The sequence below is a fragment of the Gigantopelta aegis genome, chromosome 10, assembly GCF_016097555.1.
Source record: "Gigantopelta aegis isolate Gae_Host chromosome 10, Gae_host_genome, whole genome shotgun sequence".
Taxonomy (NCBI): domain Eukaryota; kingdom Metazoa; phylum Mollusca; class Gastropoda; order Neomphalida; family Peltospiridae; genus Gigantopelta; species Gigantopelta aegis.
In genome coordinates this window covers 75,465,497-75,485,313 of record NC_054708.1, presented here as the reverse complement: position 1 = coordinate 75,485,313, position 19,817 = coordinate 75,465,497, and the positions used below count along the sequence as shown (strand labels likewise).

The window sequence follows — 19,817 nt, the reverse complement described above, 5'->3', positions numbered from 1 at the left end:
ATTAACATATGAAACAAGGTACTGATAAGGAACATTGTGAAACATCTTATAGTTAGTGAACACTGTAAAATTAGTGGCTGATAGTGATTAACATTGTGAAACAAGTTATTGATAGGGAACCTTTTAATTTTTTTTTATTAATTTGATTATTCAGTAGTAGGAATGGGAACAGACATGTAGTCATTCATATTGAACATGTGCTTGATAGTGAACTTTAAGAATTTTGTTTTTTTAATATTTCCAATAATAGGAGTGGGACTGGTAGAAAACCAGGCACATATTAACATATTATGAAAGAAGTCATTGATAGTTAACATGTGAAACAAGTCACTGCATGCCATTAAGCATTTTAAGTAAGCACTGATTGTGAACATGTGAAACAAGTTATTGACAGTGAACATGTGAAACAAGTCATTGATAGTGAACATGTGAAACAAGTCATTGATTGTGAACATGTGAAACAAGTTATTGACAGTGAACATGTGAAACAAGTCATTGATTGTGAACATGTGAAACAAGTCATTGATAGTGAACATGTGAAACAAGTCATTGATAGTGAACATGTGAAACAAGTAACTGCATGATATTAAGCATTTTAAGTAAGCACTGATTGTGAACATGTGAAACAAGTCATTAATAGTGAACATGTGAAACAAGTCATTGATAGTGAACATGTGAAACAAGTCATTGATAGTGAACATGTAAAACAAGTCATTGATAGTGAACATGTGAAACAAGTCACAAATAGTGATCATCTTAAACAAACACCGATTGTAAACATGTGAAACAAGTCATTGACAATGAACATGTGAAACAAGTCACTGACAGTGAACATTTGAAACAAGTCAATGACAGTGAACATGTCAAACAAGTCACTGATGGGGAACTTGTGAAACAAGTTGCTAACAGCAAACTTGTAAAATGGATCATAGCTAGTGAACATGTAAAACAAGTCATTGATACTGAATGTGTGAAACAAGTTGCTGATAGCAAACATGTCAAACGAGTCACTGATAGTGAACATTTGAAACATGTCACTGATAGTGAACATTTGAAACATGTCACTGATAATGAACATTTGAAACATGTTACTGGCAGTGAACATGTGTAACAATTGTTCACTGACAGTGGACATAGGTAACAGTGTGTTGACTGAATATCTGAAACAAGTCACTGGAAAAGATCTCCAGTACCGTACTTATGATGAACACATGAAAGACTTTAGTGATGGTGAAGACAGTTATATTAGACATGAAACAGGGTTGTGGTGGTGGAAGGTTGGTGAGTAGGCAGTTTTTATTTTACAAAGACACTGATTCCAGATTTTACAATTTGTACTTACATAATACCCTCGGCTATCTCCATTTTTCTAAACAACCAGAGAAAACAAAACAAAAAATCTATTTTGTATAAACAGTTCATTTTCAACATGATATCATTGTCTAAGTGTATTTCATTTCTACTGATTATAACTGATTTATTTATACACTCATGTACAATGCATACTAAAAACTGAAAGTCAACAAGCATTGTAAATTACCAGAAGAAAATTATTGTAAAACATGACCGAATAAATATTTACATATTATGACATCTGTTAACTGTTATTCACAGTTTACCAAAATAACAAGTACAAAATTATGATTTGAAAAACTAAGTATGTCAATTACCTTTTTTATATAATGTAAAAATAAATAATAATAAATAATATATAATTTACATTTGTGTATATGATTGTATTTTAAAATAAACTTGTTTACATCTATAAATAAACAATGTTAAAATAAAAGTAGTTACAAATATAAAATTTATAGTTTGCACACTTGCTTACTTATTATTATTACTTTTTTTTAGACATATATGTACTAAAAATAATAAAATTCATATCGCATGTAATTCAGCTTTTCTTTACATTCATGAAGCATTAATGACAAAATCCATCAACCTTTACACTGGACATGAAATTGGTGTTTAGGACGGATATATATTCACACAAAAGAACCAATTGAACTCAAAATTGTATACCAGTAAATAGAATGGAATAGGTATCACTGTACTTCAAAACAGTTATTTGTTTTGTTTAACAACATAACTAGACCACATTTATTTATTGATCATATGTTATCGGATGTCAAACATTTGGTGATTCTTATATATTGTCTTAGAAGAAACCCGCTACATTTTCCCATTACCATCACTTTCCCACAGACAGGATAGCACATACCATGGCCTTTGATACATAAGTCATGGGACACTGATTGCAAAGGGGGAAAACACAGTAGGAGGATGGGTCCACCAAGGAGATTTGATCCTACAACTCAAGTATCTTAGGCAGGCACTTCTTCCAACTGAGCTAAATAGCACTCATGTTAATTAGCTGATTGGTTTTTTTCTCGTTCCAACCAGTGCACCACAACTGGACAAAGGCTGTGGTATGTGCTTTCCTGTCTGTGGGGAAGTGCACATAAAAGATCCCTTGCTGCATTAGAAAAAAGGTGGCGGGTTTCTTGTGATAACTACAAGTCAGAATTACCAAATGTTTGACATCCAATAGCCGATGATTAATTAATTAATGTGCTCCAAAACAAAACTAACTTCTTCTTCATGTTAATTAGATATAATATTGCATGAATAAAAATAAACTGAAATGAAAATTGTATATCACTGTGTGCGAAGGCATTAACTGTTTTTGGTAAATGGATTGAACAGCTTAACCATTTCAAATTACCCTTTGTGGAGCATATATCAATGATTTTTGAGGTGGGGGAATGGGTTGGGGATGCGGGATGGTGGTGATAGGTAAGGACAGCTATTAATTACCAATGTGGTTTTTTAATACCTGAATACATGTATTTGTCATACATGTATATACTCCACAACAAAACTTAAGCAACTCAAAGTTTTGTTAATCATCTTTTAAACTCTATGTCTATTTATTTTATCATATCTATAATAACATCATACACACATGCCTGTGCCAAAACATTCCAAAATCTCTGTAGTATAAATTGAACAAGAACAGTGTCTATTTCATTACAACTGCAAGACATTTTTTTGTTTATCAAATTAAAAAAATTGGGGGGTGAGGGTGGGGGGTGGGGGGGGGGTGAGGTGATATACATGTGCAAGTTACAAGTATAATGAATGCTACAGAGTATAAGAATTTAATACAGAAATGCTATGGAACATAAGATGGAATTACTTCACATTTAAATGCTTAAATCAAATTAGATGGAATTATATCATACTTAAATGCAACAGAAAATATTATTCTCATTATTAGATGTATTCATATTTAAATGTGACAGAATATTAGATGTAATTTCATACTTAAATGCTCCAAAATATATTTGATGGAATTATTTTACATTTATAAATGCTACAGAATATATTGATCATTATGAGATGGAATCTAAATGCTACAAAATATATTTGATGGAACCGTTTCATATTTAGGTGCTACTAAACATCTACTACATGTAGGTAGTGTAGTGCATGCAGTGAATATGTAGAATCGTTTAGTACAGGTACTTGTGCTCTAAGTGTTATCATCTAAACTGCAACACTCAATATCGGGCACATTAATAACAGTAAAATAAAACCAGTGCTTCTCAGCCTTATATGATGTTTGAAAAGGAAAGGAATAGTTATTTACCAACACCTCATCACATTTTAAGCAATGGTTATTATTGTGTCTAACAAATAGTTATTTGGAAACTTAAAAGGAGAAAGCAACAAGACATATTCCATTTGCAGTATTCCACATCCAAATCATTTAAAGAATCCCTGTAGAATTCCAACCACATGCAGAACCCCTGTGGAACTCCAATCATATACATATCCCTGTAGAACTCCAATCACATGCAGAACCCCTGTGGAACTCCAATCATATACATATCCCTGTAGAAATCCAGACATATGCAGAACCCCTATGGAACTCCAATCATATACACATCCCTGTAGAAATCCAGACATATGCAGAACCCCTTTGGAACTCCAATCATATATACATCCCTGTAGAAATCCAGTCATATGCAGAACCCCCGTGGAATCCAAATCATATACATATCCCTGTAGAAATCCAGTCATATGCAGAACCCCCGTGGAATCCAAATCATATACATATCCCTGTAGAAATCCAGTCATATGCAGAACCCCCGTGGAATCCAAATCATATACATATCTCTGTAGAAACCCAGTCATATGCAGAACCCCCGTGGAATCCAAATCATATACATATCCCTGTAGAAATCCAGTCATATGCAGAACTCCCGTGGAATCCAAATCATATACATATCCCTGTAGAAATCCAGTCATATGCAGAACCCCAGTGGAATCCAAATCATATACATATCCCTGTAGAAATCCAGTCATATGCAGAACCCCCGTGGAATCCAAATCATATACATATCCCTGTAGAAATCCAGTCATATGCAGAACCCCCGTGGAATCCAAATCATATACATATCCCTGTAGAAACCCAGTCATATGCAGAACCCCCGTGGAATCCAAATCATATACATATCCCTGTAGAAATCCAGTCATATGCAGAACCCCCGTGGAATCCAAATCATATACATATCCCTGTAGAAATCCAGTCATATGCAGAACTCCCGTGGAATCCAAATCATATACATATCCCTGTAGAAATCCAGTCATATGCAGAACCCCTGTGGAATCCAAATCATATACATATCCCTGTAGAAATCCAGTCATATGCAGAACTCTTGTGGAACCAGAATCAAAAGCAGAACCCTAAGACACACTTTACAGAACCCCTATGGAACTCTTAATCATATGCAGAACCCTTGTGGAACCCAAATTATTTAAAGAATCCCTGTAGAACTCCAACCACATGCATAACCCTGTGGAATTCTAATCATTTACAGAACCCCTGTAGAACTCCAATCATATACAGATCCTTGTAGAACCCTTGCGGAACCCAACTCATAAGCAGAACCCTAAGACACACTCTATAGGGTTCCTGAGAAGCACTGGCCTAAACTTTACAATTTCAGGGGAAACAAATTTACCACTAAGAATGGTCTTATTAGTATTACGTACTGCACCACATCATGTGTTAATGCTTTCAAGATGACCAACCCATTCAAAGTATTTTAAAATTATTTACTTCCTGTTTGACTTTTGTTTTGCAAATGTTTTTCTAGTATGTAAACACAATTTTGAAAACAAAGTTAATATTTATAAATATATTCAGATATTTAATTTAAATACTGAAACAATGAAAAAAGAAAACAAGTATTTTTGTATAAAATCTAGAAATTCTGTTGTTTTTGTTTTTTTATATCAACCTTTACATACCAAAACCAGGGCTTCTAGATTATGGTAGCCCCACTCCCATGGCTAGTGATATTGAATGTTGGGCTAGTAAATAACTATTATTGCCATGCCCGATGGCTAGTGACAAAAATTTTAAATCTTGCAGTTAAGTCTATTTTGTAAATATGAATAGCCTGCCACCACCCCCAACCCCCCAATGCTAGTGTGTTTAAGCTATATCTCCCTCTTCAGGTGACCTATCTGATTAATTCTATTATTTAATCAAATTGTATTAACTTAAAGTAAAGTAGGGCTAGTGAATTTTTAATCGTGGCTAGTAAAAAAAAAAAATCACTTATTCCATGGCTAGTGGATTTTATAAAAATTCTAGAAGCCCTGCCAAAAGTTAATTATAACTTGGCATCAGACATGAGAACCTGAGCACATGCTCCAAGTGTTATGGCATGTCAATACAAATGCAAGGTTGACAAGTGCTAACTGCAATGTTAGTTTTAATCAACCTAAAAATATTTTGGTCAGTTTTCACACTATGAGGTAATTGTCAAGAAAATGTCTCTCATGTTTGATATTTTGGCATCAGATTGACTTCATAGCAATACTCATAAGCAAGCTAGGTCAGTGTTGAGTTCACCATGTCCTAACAGCTGATAAAAGAAGTCTCCAGTAGCAGATAGCTCTCATATGCAGTAAACTTGAGAGAATTTTATAGTCTTATCATACACAGACCAATTTCAAGAATAGTTTGAAGTTTGTTTTGTTTAATGAAACCACTAGAGGACATTGATTTATTAATCATCGGCTATTGGATGTCAAATATGTGATAATTTTGACAAATAGTCTTAGAGGAAGCCTGCTACATTTTTCATTAGTAGCAAGGGATTTTTTATATGCACCATCCCAGAAACAGGATAGCACATACCACGGCCTTTGATATACCAGAATAGTAACTTACAGAGAATAGAGAAACAGTACTGATGTTGAATAATATGAAAAAGCATAGTGTAGTCACACTAAAAGGTTATTCTGACGAAATACACTTGAAAACAGAGATTTAATACCTGACATTTAGTTTTTAAAGTTATTACCTATTATCTGAAAAACCCTAACTTTTTATGTTGAAAAAGTGATGTTATTTTTTTTAAACCAAATATATTTGATTTTTTTTTTTAAAGTTATTACCTTTTAATTGAAAAGAAATATTAAATTTAGTTGTCAAGTTGTAGGTTTTCCCCATGTGATGGTGGATATGAAGTATGGAAATTAACAGGTTGGTCACTTGAATTAGAATATGACTTTTGTTAATGTTAAGCCCACCACATGACTATAATGGTACAACAAACTGGTGATTTGCAGAACCAGTGTATTTTAGTAGGTACTCACTTTGGATGAATTCATATGAACTGGCTGTTAGTTTAAAAACAAGATAATTAATAACTACACATTGAAAAGTAATTATAAATATTTAAAGTATATTTTAACATAGATAAATTAGCCAAGGATGAACAGGCACATAATACCATATTTTTACATATGTATAATATAACATGAATATTCATGCTGACATGCATGTACATGCAGATTAATACTGAAAAATGCACAACCAACCACTGCAGTTTTCATTCTCTTTTATAATTGGTTAGGTCACTCGATTTAAGACTAGTCTGTGCTGAGCTCCAGTAACAGCTCATGCACAGAACCAGGGGTACAGACAGAGGGGTCTTGTCTACTCTTTAACAACCATTTTGTTTCTTCAGAATTTCATATTACCTGTTTAAACTATAAGACCATGCGTTACTGGTATGTCATTTATTAAATGGCCCCTTTTCAAAATCCCGTGTCTTCACTAGAAGGGCTGGCATATTCTTTCAGAGCCTGACATTTTACTAATCTTATATATTAACAGTTACATGAACTTTTGTACCCCCTTTCAAAATTACTGGATTGGTCACTGCAGCTTCAGCTAAAGGTCAGGGCACAAATGAGTAAGATGCGAGGTCACTACATGTGTTGCTCACTTCCATTCACTTTTGTATGCATTTCAATATAATTTTTATGTCTAAATATATCCTGAGAAAAATAAGACAATATGGACAGGGCTAAGTGACTGCTATAAAAGTACAGTCCCTTGCTAATCAATATAGGTTGGCCACGAACATTTGGAGTTATCCACCCTTAAGCCAGAACACCTCTTCATTTTACTGTTATATAAATGGCAGCATGCCACATGCACAGTTGTTATAATTTTTATCATTTATAATTAAAATATCAAGTGTCTTCAAACCAATGGGGTATTTAAATACTAGAGATCAACCTATTTGTAATCTTTTTTTTTTTTTAAATGGCATTTCAGTATCAATCCCATCGCACCTCAGGTGAGTGCTCTACCACTGAGCTACACTCACCCCTGGTTGGAATGGGTAAAAAACTGATGGGTCCGACAAGGGCAATCAGTCCTATGACCTACTGCACCTCTGCAAAGTGTTCTACCACTGAGCCAACCACTGGTTGGAACGGGAGAAAACTTGATGGGTCCAAGTTTTCTACAACTGAGCTGCATCCCACCACTAGTTGGAATGGGAGAAAATCTTATGGGTCCAAATGTTCTACCACTGAGCTGCATCCCACCACTAGTTGGAATGGGAGAAAATCTTATGGGTGTTCTACCACTGTGCTAGATCCTGCCCATAAGATAAAGACTTGTGTTTTGACGTACCGAGACGACATCATTGCCTGAATGGATCTGTGTTCGGTATATTCCTATTGGAATTTCACATGTCGTGGAGCACAGCTTCTGGTACAGGCGGCCATACGTTCTAATCCATAGGTCGTCTTTCGCAATTTTCATCTGAAAATAAACATTTTAGATATACATGTATGCTGAAATTTAACATGTCAATTTTTTTAATTTTCAGCTAAAATACAAGTCATACAGATAACACTATACATATCTTTTCAATATTTGATTTGGCAAGAGAACAAATAGAACTAAAGCTTTCATTAAATACTCAGAATGTAATATGTTAACTTATCCAGTATGATGTTTACATGCACACATTTGTTTAATGCTTTTTATTTTTTTAAATATGTGGTGCTGTTCTCCTTAATTTTACCAATTCTCGCAAAAAGATATTATCAGGATAGCAATGGTCTGCTTTCTTTCCATTTCCAGATGTCAGAGATTGCAAATTTCAGTAGAAGAGAAATAATAAAATCTTACACTAGTCAAATGACCTGATCCAACAGCCTGGTCAATTCCCAAGAGAAGCCGCACAAACGTGATGAGGTATTCTTTGACAAACGCCTGGAAGAAAACAATACAAGTAATAATCAGATTATCAATAATATTATTATTATTATTTAAAGTTATTTTTATGTTTTTATCCTGTTAAGGTTCCACACCACCATTAATTACTCCATGCAGTTCAAAACAATTTCTGTTAAAATATATTCTGTGAAAAATACAATATCAAGAGGGTACAAGTTTTAGGGAGTGTTTTCCTATGACAACTACCTTGCAAAAAATCAACATAGGTTTACCACAGACAGTTTTAGTTAGACACCCTCATGCCAGAGCACTGCCTCATGTTTCTGTTATGCAAGCAATACCACTTGTACAGGTGTTATCAGTAACCAGCCTCAGTGGCGCAGTGATTAAGCTATCAGACTACAGGCTGGTAGGTACAGGGTTCGCAGCTCGGTACCGACTTCAACCCCCAAGCAAGTTCCTAAGGGCTCAATAGGTAGGTGTAAGGCCACTACACCCTCTTCTCTCTGACTAATCACTAACCAACTAACCCATTGTCCTGGACAGACAGCCCAGATAGCTGAGGTGTATGCCCAGGACAGCGTGCTTAAACCTTAATTGGATATAAGCACGAAAATAAGTTGAAATGAAAATGAAATGTTATCAGTTAGTACTACATGTACATATAACAAGTAACTTTAAACCAATGGGTTATTTAAATACTACAGAGGTCAACCTACTTGTAATAACAGAAAGATTTCGAAAGCTATATCAGAATTTTGTATTATTTTTTATGAAGAACTATTTCCTACACCAGACTGTCTGCTACAACAAGTAACAACAAGACAAATGGTGGAGTGGTACCTTACCATTCAAGTACACTGTATTATCAGTTTAATTTAGTTTTCTTGACAAATTAATAAAGATGAACAAATGTTTCAAAATGTGCTAAAATTGAAGAAATTACAAGAAAAAATAAACAATACAGAAAACATTGAAGTGCTCTAATATTTTTTTTTTTTTAAAGCTGCAGAAAATTATATATTAAACAATCAATTGCAATACATTTATTTTGTACTTAAAAAACAAGCATTTTGAAAGTACTGCTAAAGCAATACATGTCCCCTATTGGGTTCAGCAAATTTTCATATCTTCTAAATTCAAGGGCCGTAACTGTAAAAAAAATTGGTGAATCACAACACACAAAATTTCAGGTCAATATCTTGAGGCTTTTGCAAAATAAAAGCAGAGAAAACCGATTTTTGTATCTCATAAGTTGAAGACCATAACTCTGTCAAAAATGGGTAAATTGCCATAAAGTCAAACTTGATCTGTAACAGAACATAATAAACTTATGGTACATACAAAATTTCAGCTCAATATCTTGAGGTTTTGCAAAATAAAAGCACAGAAACCAATTTTTGTATCTCCTAAGTTGAAGGCCATAACTGTCAAAAATGGGTAAATTGCCATAAAGTCAAACTTGATCTGTAACAGAACATAATAAACTTATGGTACATACAAAATTTCAGCTCAATATCTTGAGGTTTTGCAAAATAAAAGCACAGAAAACCAATTTTTGTATCTCCTAAGTTGAAGGCCATAACTGTCAAAAATGGGTAAATTGCCATAAAGTCAAACTTGATCTGTAACAGAACATAATAAACTTATGGTACATACAAAATTTCAGCTCAATATCTTGAGGTTTTGCAAAATAAAAGCACAGAAACCAATTTTTGTATCTCCTAAGTTGAAGGCCATAACTGTCAAAAATGGGTAAATTGCCATAAAGTCAAACTTGATCTGTAACAGAACATAATAAACTTATGGTACATACAAAATTTCAGCTCAATATCTTGAGGTTTTGCAAAATAAAAGCACAGAAAACCAATTTTTGTATCTCCTAAGTTGAAGGCCATAACTGTCAAAAATGGGTAAATTGCCATAAAGTCAAACTTGATCTGTAACAGAACATAATAAACTTATGGTACATACAAAATTTCAGCTCAATATCTTGAGGCATTGCTAAAAAAAAAGTCTGGAAAACAATGCAATTTTTGTATCTCATACGTTCAAGGGCCATAACTGTGTCAAAAATGGGTAAATCACCATAAAAGTCAAACTTGATCTGTAACAGAACATGATAAAGCTACATACAAATGTCAGCTCAATATCTCGAGGCATTGCAAAGAAACATCTGGAAAACTATATGTGGGACAGACAGGCGAACACAGACACACAGACCAACTGACAGAAGAATGGAGATGAAATCTATAGTCCCCTCCGATTGGTCCAGTAGAAAACTAATAAGATAAGGTTTCTATTTTGTTTTTACAAGTTTTGCAGAACCATTTTCTTAACCAGTTTTTTATATACATTTTTTACATACCACAAGATTACAAAATTTAGAATTTTCCTTGCTAAACATGCATGGATTATAAATAAATTACACATTGCTAACTTGGTACAGCAGTGTATCTGACAACAGTAACACACCTGGTACAGCAGTGTATCTGACAACAGTAACACACCTGGTACAGCAGTGTATCTGACAACAGTAACACACCTGGTACGGCAGTGTATCTGACAACAGTAACACACCTGGTACAGCAGTGTATCTGACAACAGTAACACACCTGGTACAGCAGTGTATCTAACAACAGTAACACACCTGGTACAGCAGTGTATCTAACAACAGTAACACACCTGGTATAGCAGTGTATCTGACAATAGTAACACACCTGGTACAGCAGTGTATCTGACAACAGTAACACACCTGGTACAGCAGTGTATCTGACAACAGTAACACACCTGATACAACAGTGTATCTAACAACAGTAACACACCTGGTACAGCAGTGTATCTGACAACAGTAACACACCTGGTACAGCAGTGTATCTAACATACTGGCACTGAACACATTGCCCGCAGCAAATGGTAATCGGAACATGTAGTAGATATGTGAACCACGCTCTCGCTCTTTCTGAAACAGATTATGTAATATGTGTAATATTGAATTGACAATGATGACATCAAATAACTATATTGAATGAATTCAACTTTAATGATACATCAATATGAAAAACACATCACATCAGCTTTTGTGTAACTACATTAAACTTAAAGTCCAGATAAAATTAATTTTTAAAATTACATACAATCCAGGAAAATCCAGGGAATGGGAATCTGCAAATTGGATTAACAATTATGATTACCTGTTATTATATTTACAAATATCAGACATGATAGACTTAAGTTTATAGGCAAAAAATCCCCATTTTGATAAAATACTGCCATCTGGGAACATGGAAACTGAATTAGCATTGTGATTACCTGTTATTATTCAATGTATATATGAGCTACAGGTATCACAGATGTCAAAAGCTGACTTTTATAAACAAAAGAAATCCTTGTTTTGATAAAATACTGCCATGCAGAAGTCTGAAAACTGAATTGGCATTGTGATGACCTGTTATTGTATATTCTGGGGCGGATCTAGAAGGGGGGTCCAAGGTGTCCGGACCTCCCCTCAAATTTGAGAAGTGCCCCTTTTATTTAGGATTTTTAGGTTTTTTACAAATTTATTTATTCTGTCAATGTATAGAACACTGTAGAATACGTCTGCCAGCGTCTCTGTTGTAGCACTATTATATTATAGTCCATGTGAACCGTGTGTAATTTTTCAATAGTGCCTTTTCATAAAGTTATGGTGCCCTTTTTGTCTTGGACCACCCCCTCATCAGAAAAGCTGGATCCGCCCCAGATATTGTATGTATGAACAGACATCACAGACATCAAAAGTTGCCTTTATAGACAACAAGAATTCCTCATTTTTTATGAATACTATGATTCCAACACAAATAATCTAAAACTTGGTATATGAAACGGACAAAAGCTGGACTGTATTATTGCACCTATAGTTGTGATACCACCTGTTAAGTTTAATATTGATATTGTATGCATCCCCAGCTATCTGGGTTGTCTGTCCAGGACAGTGGGTTAGTTGTTAATTGTTAGTGGTTATTGATATTGTATGCATCCCCAGCTATCTGGGTTGTCTGTCCAGGACAGTGGGTTAGTTGTTAATTGTTAGTGGTTATTGATATTGTATGCATCCCCAGCTATCTGGGTTGTCTGTCCAGGACAGTGGGTTAGTTGTTAATTGTTAGTGGTTATTGATATTGTATGCATCCCCAGCTATCTGGGTTGTCTGTCCAGGACAGTGGGTTAGTTGTTAATTGTTAGTGGTTATTGAGAAAGAAGGTCTTACATCTACCCATTTAGTTGTTAAAAATTTGCTGCTCTTGGTGGGAGCCAGTACCGGGCTGCGAACCCGGTACCTATCAGCCTTATATCTGATGGCGTAAACACAACACCACCGAGGCTGATTCAGTGGATGTAAGCATCTTTTCAAATGGTTCACTGATTGATATAGTGTTACTTACAGTCTGTTTCGGATTCTTTTTTATTATTATTATGTTACTGCTCAGATATACTCCCCACCCAACCCTGTATAACCATCAATATACCACTGTCACCAGATATTAAGTCTAAATGTCAAAAATCTAAAACCATAACATTTTCAAATTGATTTAATGAATGTTTTTGGGTATGATGGGTAAAAAAAAAAATCATATAAAGTTATTAATAAATAAAGACCTGGTATAATATGCATGTTACATACTTTTTCCAGTTTTGATATGGTGAGTGCATATCTGTCATTGGCCCGGAACTGCATAAATCTCATGTTAGATGCTTGAGACAGCTCCGTAATGATGTTGGCATTTGGAAATAACCTGGACAGATGGTAAAAGTAGAGTCATTGGTTTAACAACATACATGTAACATAAAGTGGATGTGAACATAAGCGCCTGTAACTGTAATGAACTCTAAAAACAAAGTCATATGGAATCAATAAAGGATAAACTGCATTAACGGAGGATGAGGGATAGTCAGAGTGTTTCATTAAGATATATGTAGTGCATTAAGAACTTAAAAGATTCTACAAGATTCTGGAAGAAAAGTCAGATTTTTATATTGTTTTCTAGCAGTATTACTCTAGTAATACCTCTTCTCCCTTAGAGTTGGAAGGTTATTGCTCGCCCTACCCCGCTTCTCTTCCGCTTTCTGTGACCAAGTCGCGCCTGGCATGCTATGGCGGATTTTTGCCTATATTATTTTAAAAAGTACCGGATTTTTAAATTTATTAATTTTTTTATACATTTTATATATATATATATATATATATATATATATATATATATATATATATATATATATATATATATATATATATATATATATATATATATATATATATATATATATATATATATATGATATGTTGTAGGTATTAAATTATTTTTAACTGTAATAATGTGTTATGAATGATGTTTGAATGTATATCTGGCAGTAACGCCCCTCCTTTTGCGCCGACCAAATATATTGTATATATTCTTTTTTAATTCTTAATTTGGCTATTTTTTTTAAATTCTGTTAAGTTACTGGCGTGCTCTTTTTAATATGTTTTAATTTATTTTATACTTGTTTTTAAATTCTTTGAAAATAAAAAGAAATAGGAACCCAATAGGGCGGGAGACTGCTCCTATACTGATGGTTGGAACCTGGTAATATACCAATATTCCTCCAGTCAGTGTTCTAAAGCAAAGGGTCACAGCGTCTGTTGAATGACATAACTTTTTGTTTCTCCTGATTACAGAGAGGCTCCGCTGGACTCCGGGATCATCCAAGTACGTTTCGCTCTGCCAGGCTGACCGGACGCAACTTCTTCTTAATCACAAGGGGTCACTCTCCTAGTGACCCTCTCCATGCAATCAACGAACACCGAGAATGGAGGGCACGACGGCTGGGTCGGCGGGGGGTGGGGTGCCGGGGGGGGCGGGGGACATGCCACCAGAAATAGGTTAAGCGGTAGGCGTAGGCGGTTTTGGCTGTAGGGGGAGTTAGGTGTGTCTGGGGGCCTATCCGCGGCTCCCGGGCGACCTTCCCCCGGCTTTGGCCACGCTGAAGTTCCCGATAGGATCGGTGCGTCTGTTGAACTTCTTCTTTAATTGATAACTTTCCTGTGGCCTGGGCCCAACCTCCTAGAAACCTACACAAACTAAGGGTTAAATGAATGCTCTAAATGGTTTATTTCTTTTCGGAAAACCCGTTCTAAAATGGCGTCTAAAATTTTATTATATGATTTTATAGGTAAATTTGTGTTGGGAAAGACGCAATCAAAATTAAATATATCGAGGTCCCCCCTTTTGATTGGCTGTAATATCAAAATTGTCCCAAATAATTTTATCACCCCGGGCTGGGTTACTGGCATCCAGTGATCGAGCCCGGGGGGCTCATGCTTGAAACCTTTGTGGTATAGGAGCATGTAAAAAAAAATAATGAATGAATCTATCTTTTTTTTGCTTTTGTTTGTTGAAGTAAACTTATTACAAAGCTATAGAAATAGTAAATTATTTAAAAGCAAGTCTTTAAAACATAATGATGCACAATAATTAATTTATTAGTGATGGTTGCAATGAAGTGAGTAGATTTCTATGGGCACTTTATTACAATACAAGCATACATCAAATTTTTTCTGTTAGCATGGCTCTGACTGATCAAGGTTCGGATACAACAATCCTTGGCATAGTCTCCGACTTCACCAGTCACTAAGTCTGGGAAGGGCAGGATGAGTTAAGTTTGAAATGGGCTGCATTTGGAGCAATATTTAGTAATTAATATCCTATACATATCATCAGTTTAGAGATATGGCTTAGCCTAATGATTTGGATGGGAATAGGTCCAACTTTGAAGGTAGAATTTGCAATGATATCAAGCAACTTAAATCATACACTGTGAAAACCCTCAAAATCATATGGTCCCTTTATAAATTTCAATACAGAAGATAACTCCAAACTGGATATACCGTAAAACTAGAGTTTTTACTTGGTCCTGTGGGTGTCCAGTTTAGAAGGCTTCACTGTAATATAATAATGCACTAGTTTATACTGGAGGTATAATTGGTCAATCTATATATTCATACTAAGAGGTGTAGCATGTATTTTATGAGTTGAATGATAGATAGGTAAACACGTACATTAGTAAAACGCTATGATTACTGGCAGAAAATATAAGTGAATATAACTATTCACTGTTGCAAATGAAAAATCCATTAGTGTTGAAGCAAATAAAACTAAATTTATTAGCTATGAAACAACTTACACTTATGAAAGCCTTCACATATTTTTTTATTTTTTTTAATGGGGCATGTTCAGGATGGCAAGCGATCGTGATAACATGCTAGACTGGCTTTTGTGCCTAACGTTGGATCAATGTGATATGATAGAAGATGATGGTACCAGTCAAATTGTTCATGAGCACTCAGCCTTCTGAACAAGCCACAGATTATTTAAAAAAGTTAAAATTTAATGACACCACTAGAGCACACTGAATTATTAAGCATCGGCTATTGAATGTCAATCACATGGTAATTTTGACATATTCTTAGAACAAAAACCTGCTACATTTTTCCATTAGTAGCAAGGGAACTTTTATATGCACTATCCCATAGACAGGATAGCACATACCATGACTTTTGATATACCAGTTGTGGTGCACTACCTAGAATGAGAAATAGCCCAATGGGTCCACTGAAGGGGATCGATCCTAGACCAGCCTTGCATCAAGTGAGTACTTTACCACTGGGCTTTGTCCTGCCCCTCCACAGATTATAAAAACATATATGGAGATATTTTTATTTTTGTGGCCATGCATCAAAGGACCTGCGTTAGATGAATAAGACCTGATAGAATATGATGGAACCAGTCAAGATGTTTGTGAGTGCTTAGCCTCCTGAATACACCAATGTTATACAATGTATACCAACAACTACAACAAGTCATAACATTTTCTGATGAAAAATATATTACTGTCATAAACCAAGAAACTCTACCTCAAGTCCCTTTTTTATTTCCTAATATACATGTAATATAATATTGATAATTCAGAATTACTATTGGATAATAATATTTATTTATTCCCATAATTGTCTCTATAGTCCATCCCATTCTCATACAAAAATAATTTTTGTAAATAATTTCAGTTTGGTTTGACATAAGAAGAAAAGTAAAAGCATTTTGAAAATAACAAAAAAAGCTACTATTTTTGTGTGCAATTTAGAAAACAATCAGCTCAGAAATAAATAACTCATAGTAAATCAGCTCAGAAATAAATAACTTGTAGTAAATTCCATAGTATGAAAAAAAAAAGCATTCCCTGTGGGAAAGTCTATTATACAGTTTAATGTCCGAACCAAAATGTTAACAACTACCAAAAATTGCTCTCCTGCCTTTATTTTTCGTTAGATTTTACTCACATTTTGTCCAGACAGAAATCTAGGAAAAACCATTGAAATGACACAGATTCTACATACTAGATGATGACCATGTCACCAATATGTAATTTTGTGCCGGCTGTCATTTTGACTTTTTATGGAATATTCTCCAAGAGGGGTGAAAGGATATGACTTAATCAAGCAACGTCATAACATGTTATCATATAAAAGCAAACGTGATGACGTCATATTAATTTTTTTAATTATTTTTTGTTTGTTTAAATATACCACTAAAGATCATTGATTTTATATTAATTATGTCACATACTTTGGTGGCTTTCACCCCTCTTGAAGAATATTCCATAAAAAAACAAAATGGCAGACGGCTGAAAACTGCATGTATTTTTCCCTATGCTATCTCAGCAAAGTCGATACTGGCGACATTGTTACAGTCTCATATGTGGAAGCTGTGTCACTGTAATAGTTTTTCTACAACTTGTGTGTGGACAAAATTTGTGGGAAATGTAATGGTAATGAAAGGTAGGAGAGTAATTTTTTGTAGTTGTTAACAATTTGGTTTGGACTTTAGTTAGCTTACCTAAAGATTGTCTGGACAGAAATAATGGTGTTACAGTCCGCTAGGGTTTCTTCTTCTAGAGCATTGGAGCTCTCTTTGTTGACAACAACAACGTTATCAGCCTGGTTGATTCCTGCACGTAACAGATCATCAAGCCTGAAACACAACCAGAAGCAATAATCAAGGGCATTAATTAATGAGACAGCAGAACATTTACTTTTTTATTAAAAAAAAAAATTCTGCTGTCTATCCTCCCTGGTGCTCTATTTATTAACTTTTTCTTCCCCAAATAAAGTTTGTTTTGTTTAACGACATCACTAGAGCACATTGATTTAGTAATCATCAGCTACTGGATGTCAAACATGTTGTAATTTTGACATATAGCCTTAGGGAGGAAAGCCACTACATTTTTCTTTTAGTAGCAATATAATGTATGCACCATTCCACAGGATAGCACATACCACGGCCTTTGATATACCAGTCATGGTGCACTGGCTGGAACGATTGTAGACTGACAGTTCATCAGGCGAGCGCTCTTAGACACTGCTTCTGGAAAAATTATTTTAAATATTTCAGTGATTTCAGGGTTTCAGCGATTGTCATTATTAGTATGTAATAGATAATGATAGTGGGAAGACATCGATTTAAAATTTGGATTGCAATAAGGGCTAACCCCTGCAATTGCCCATAGCAATTCTCTACATCACTTTTTTTGCCATGAACTATATTTGATTTCTCCTTCCACGACATGTTTTTTGCCATAGCTATTTTCTTGATTGGAGATAAGATAGCAAAAACTGCCAGCAGTACCTCTGGACTTACTGACCATAGTTTTCATAATGTAAGTACATTTTCTGTTTCAAATAAAATGGATTTGGTACTACAATAATCTTAACAACCAGAAATTTGTTGTATTTGCCAAATTGACAATTTGTGTAAGAAGTTGTGAGTAATAAAAGTAAAGTTTGTTTTATTTAACGACGCCGCTAGAGCACATTGATTTTTTATCTTATCATCGGCTATTGGACGTCAAACATATGGTCATTCTGACACTGTTTTTAGAGGAAACCCGCTGTCGCCACATAGGCTACTCTTTTTACGACAGGCAGCAAGGGATCTTTTATTTGCGCTTCCCACAGGCAGGATAGCACAAACCATGGCCTTTGTTGAACCAGTTATGGATCACTGGTCGGTGCAAGTGGTTTACGCCTACCCATTGAGCCTTGCGGAGCACTCACTCAGGGTTTGGAGTCGGTATCTCGATTAAAAATCCCATGCCTCGACTGGGATCCAAACCCAGTACCTACCAGCCTGTAGACCGATGGCCTGCCACGACGCCACCGAGGCCGGTTTGTGAGTAATAATGCAATTTATTACCCTCCTGGTGAAGATATAGCGGTGTCGTACAAATTTCGTACGCACCATCAGGTGCGTATTACAAACTGTATTTTGATTTGTCAACAGGGAACAGAGTCAATTTCGACTGGTTGGACAGCGACCTTATTAGCATAACGGGACTATTTTTTTCATTCATAATTAATGTCAAGGTCAGTAACATCCACAACTTTTACTACAAATGTCATTCACCGATTCAGCAATGTCATTCATTAAAAGTTGATGTAAACTGGACCGCGCGAGAAATATTTTTAAATAAAAAATAAAAATAAAATAATGAACAGAACAATAATTAAACATATTTATTTAATTTATTATGTGGATTTTTGGTCTACAAATTGTTATTGTCAGTTGTAATTTGTAAATTCATCATTATTAACGTCTACGACAGTCACTTTTTGGACCCTTGTTTTGGCTTCGTACACAATAAATGAAACATATCCAACGTTAATTTTTTCATATGATATATTTGACAAAAGGTAGTTATTATTTTTTTAAACTTAAAACTTAATATTTTTTGTAGAATTATGAAAAAGTAAAATATACCGACCTGTAAACAGCGTTGTTTGCTTGTTGTAGAAATTTAACAGGGGTCAAGGTTAGTAGACCAGTTTTTATTTTAATGTGGCAATGCATTGTAATAATATAGCTAATTTTTAATTTGAATGATGTCAGAATTCCAATGACATCACTTTGCACCTTCTTACAATAACCACAAACTGGGTACATGACGTTTCCGTTTTAAGATCCAATGCAAAATTCCTATTGATTTTTTTTTTCTTTTCGAACATTATTGAAGCACCTGAATGTGTTTGAAGAAAATTCTGTGATTAAAAAATTGTACCTTTTACGAAATATGGATTTCAAGTGAAATTACGGTAAGATATGCTATATTTATTGTGTACAAAGCCAAAACAAGGGCGCGAAAAGTGACTGTCGTCGACCTTAAAGTTATAACTTTAGTT

At 34.7% G+C, this 19,817-nt stretch overlaps 1 protein-coding gene across 3 annotated transcripts in view; it reads right to left on the bottom strand.

Annotated features, from left to right (window-relative positions):
* LOC121384263 (potassium channel subfamily T member 2-like) overlaps nucleotides 1-19,817 on the bottom strand; it is a 169,527-nt gene that overhangs the window by 22,544 nt on the left and 127,166 nt on the right. For 2 of the 3 annotated variants that reach the window (XM_041514577.1, XM_041514578.1), the window contains exons 21-27: nucleotides 17,479-17,613; nucleotides 13,230-13,341; nucleotides 11,427-11,528; nucleotides 8,519-8,602; nucleotides 8,015-8,146; nucleotides 6,682-6,705; nucleotides 1,343-1,369 (exon numbers count right to left, since the gene is read on the bottom strand). In XM_041514577.1, coding sequence (XP_041370511.1) covers nucleotides 1,343-1,369; nucleotides 6,682-6,705; nucleotides 8,015-8,146; nucleotides 8,519-8,602; nucleotides 11,427-11,528; nucleotides 13,230-13,341; nucleotides 17,479-17,613 — 616 coding nt within the window. The remainder of the gene's footprint in view (nucleotides 1-1,342; nucleotides 1,370-6,681; nucleotides 6,706-8,014; nucleotides 8,147-8,518; nucleotides 8,603-11,426; nucleotides 11,529-13,229; nucleotides 13,342-17,478; nucleotides 17,614-19,817) is intronic. The other variant, XM_041514579.1, reaches the window with a different exon arrangement.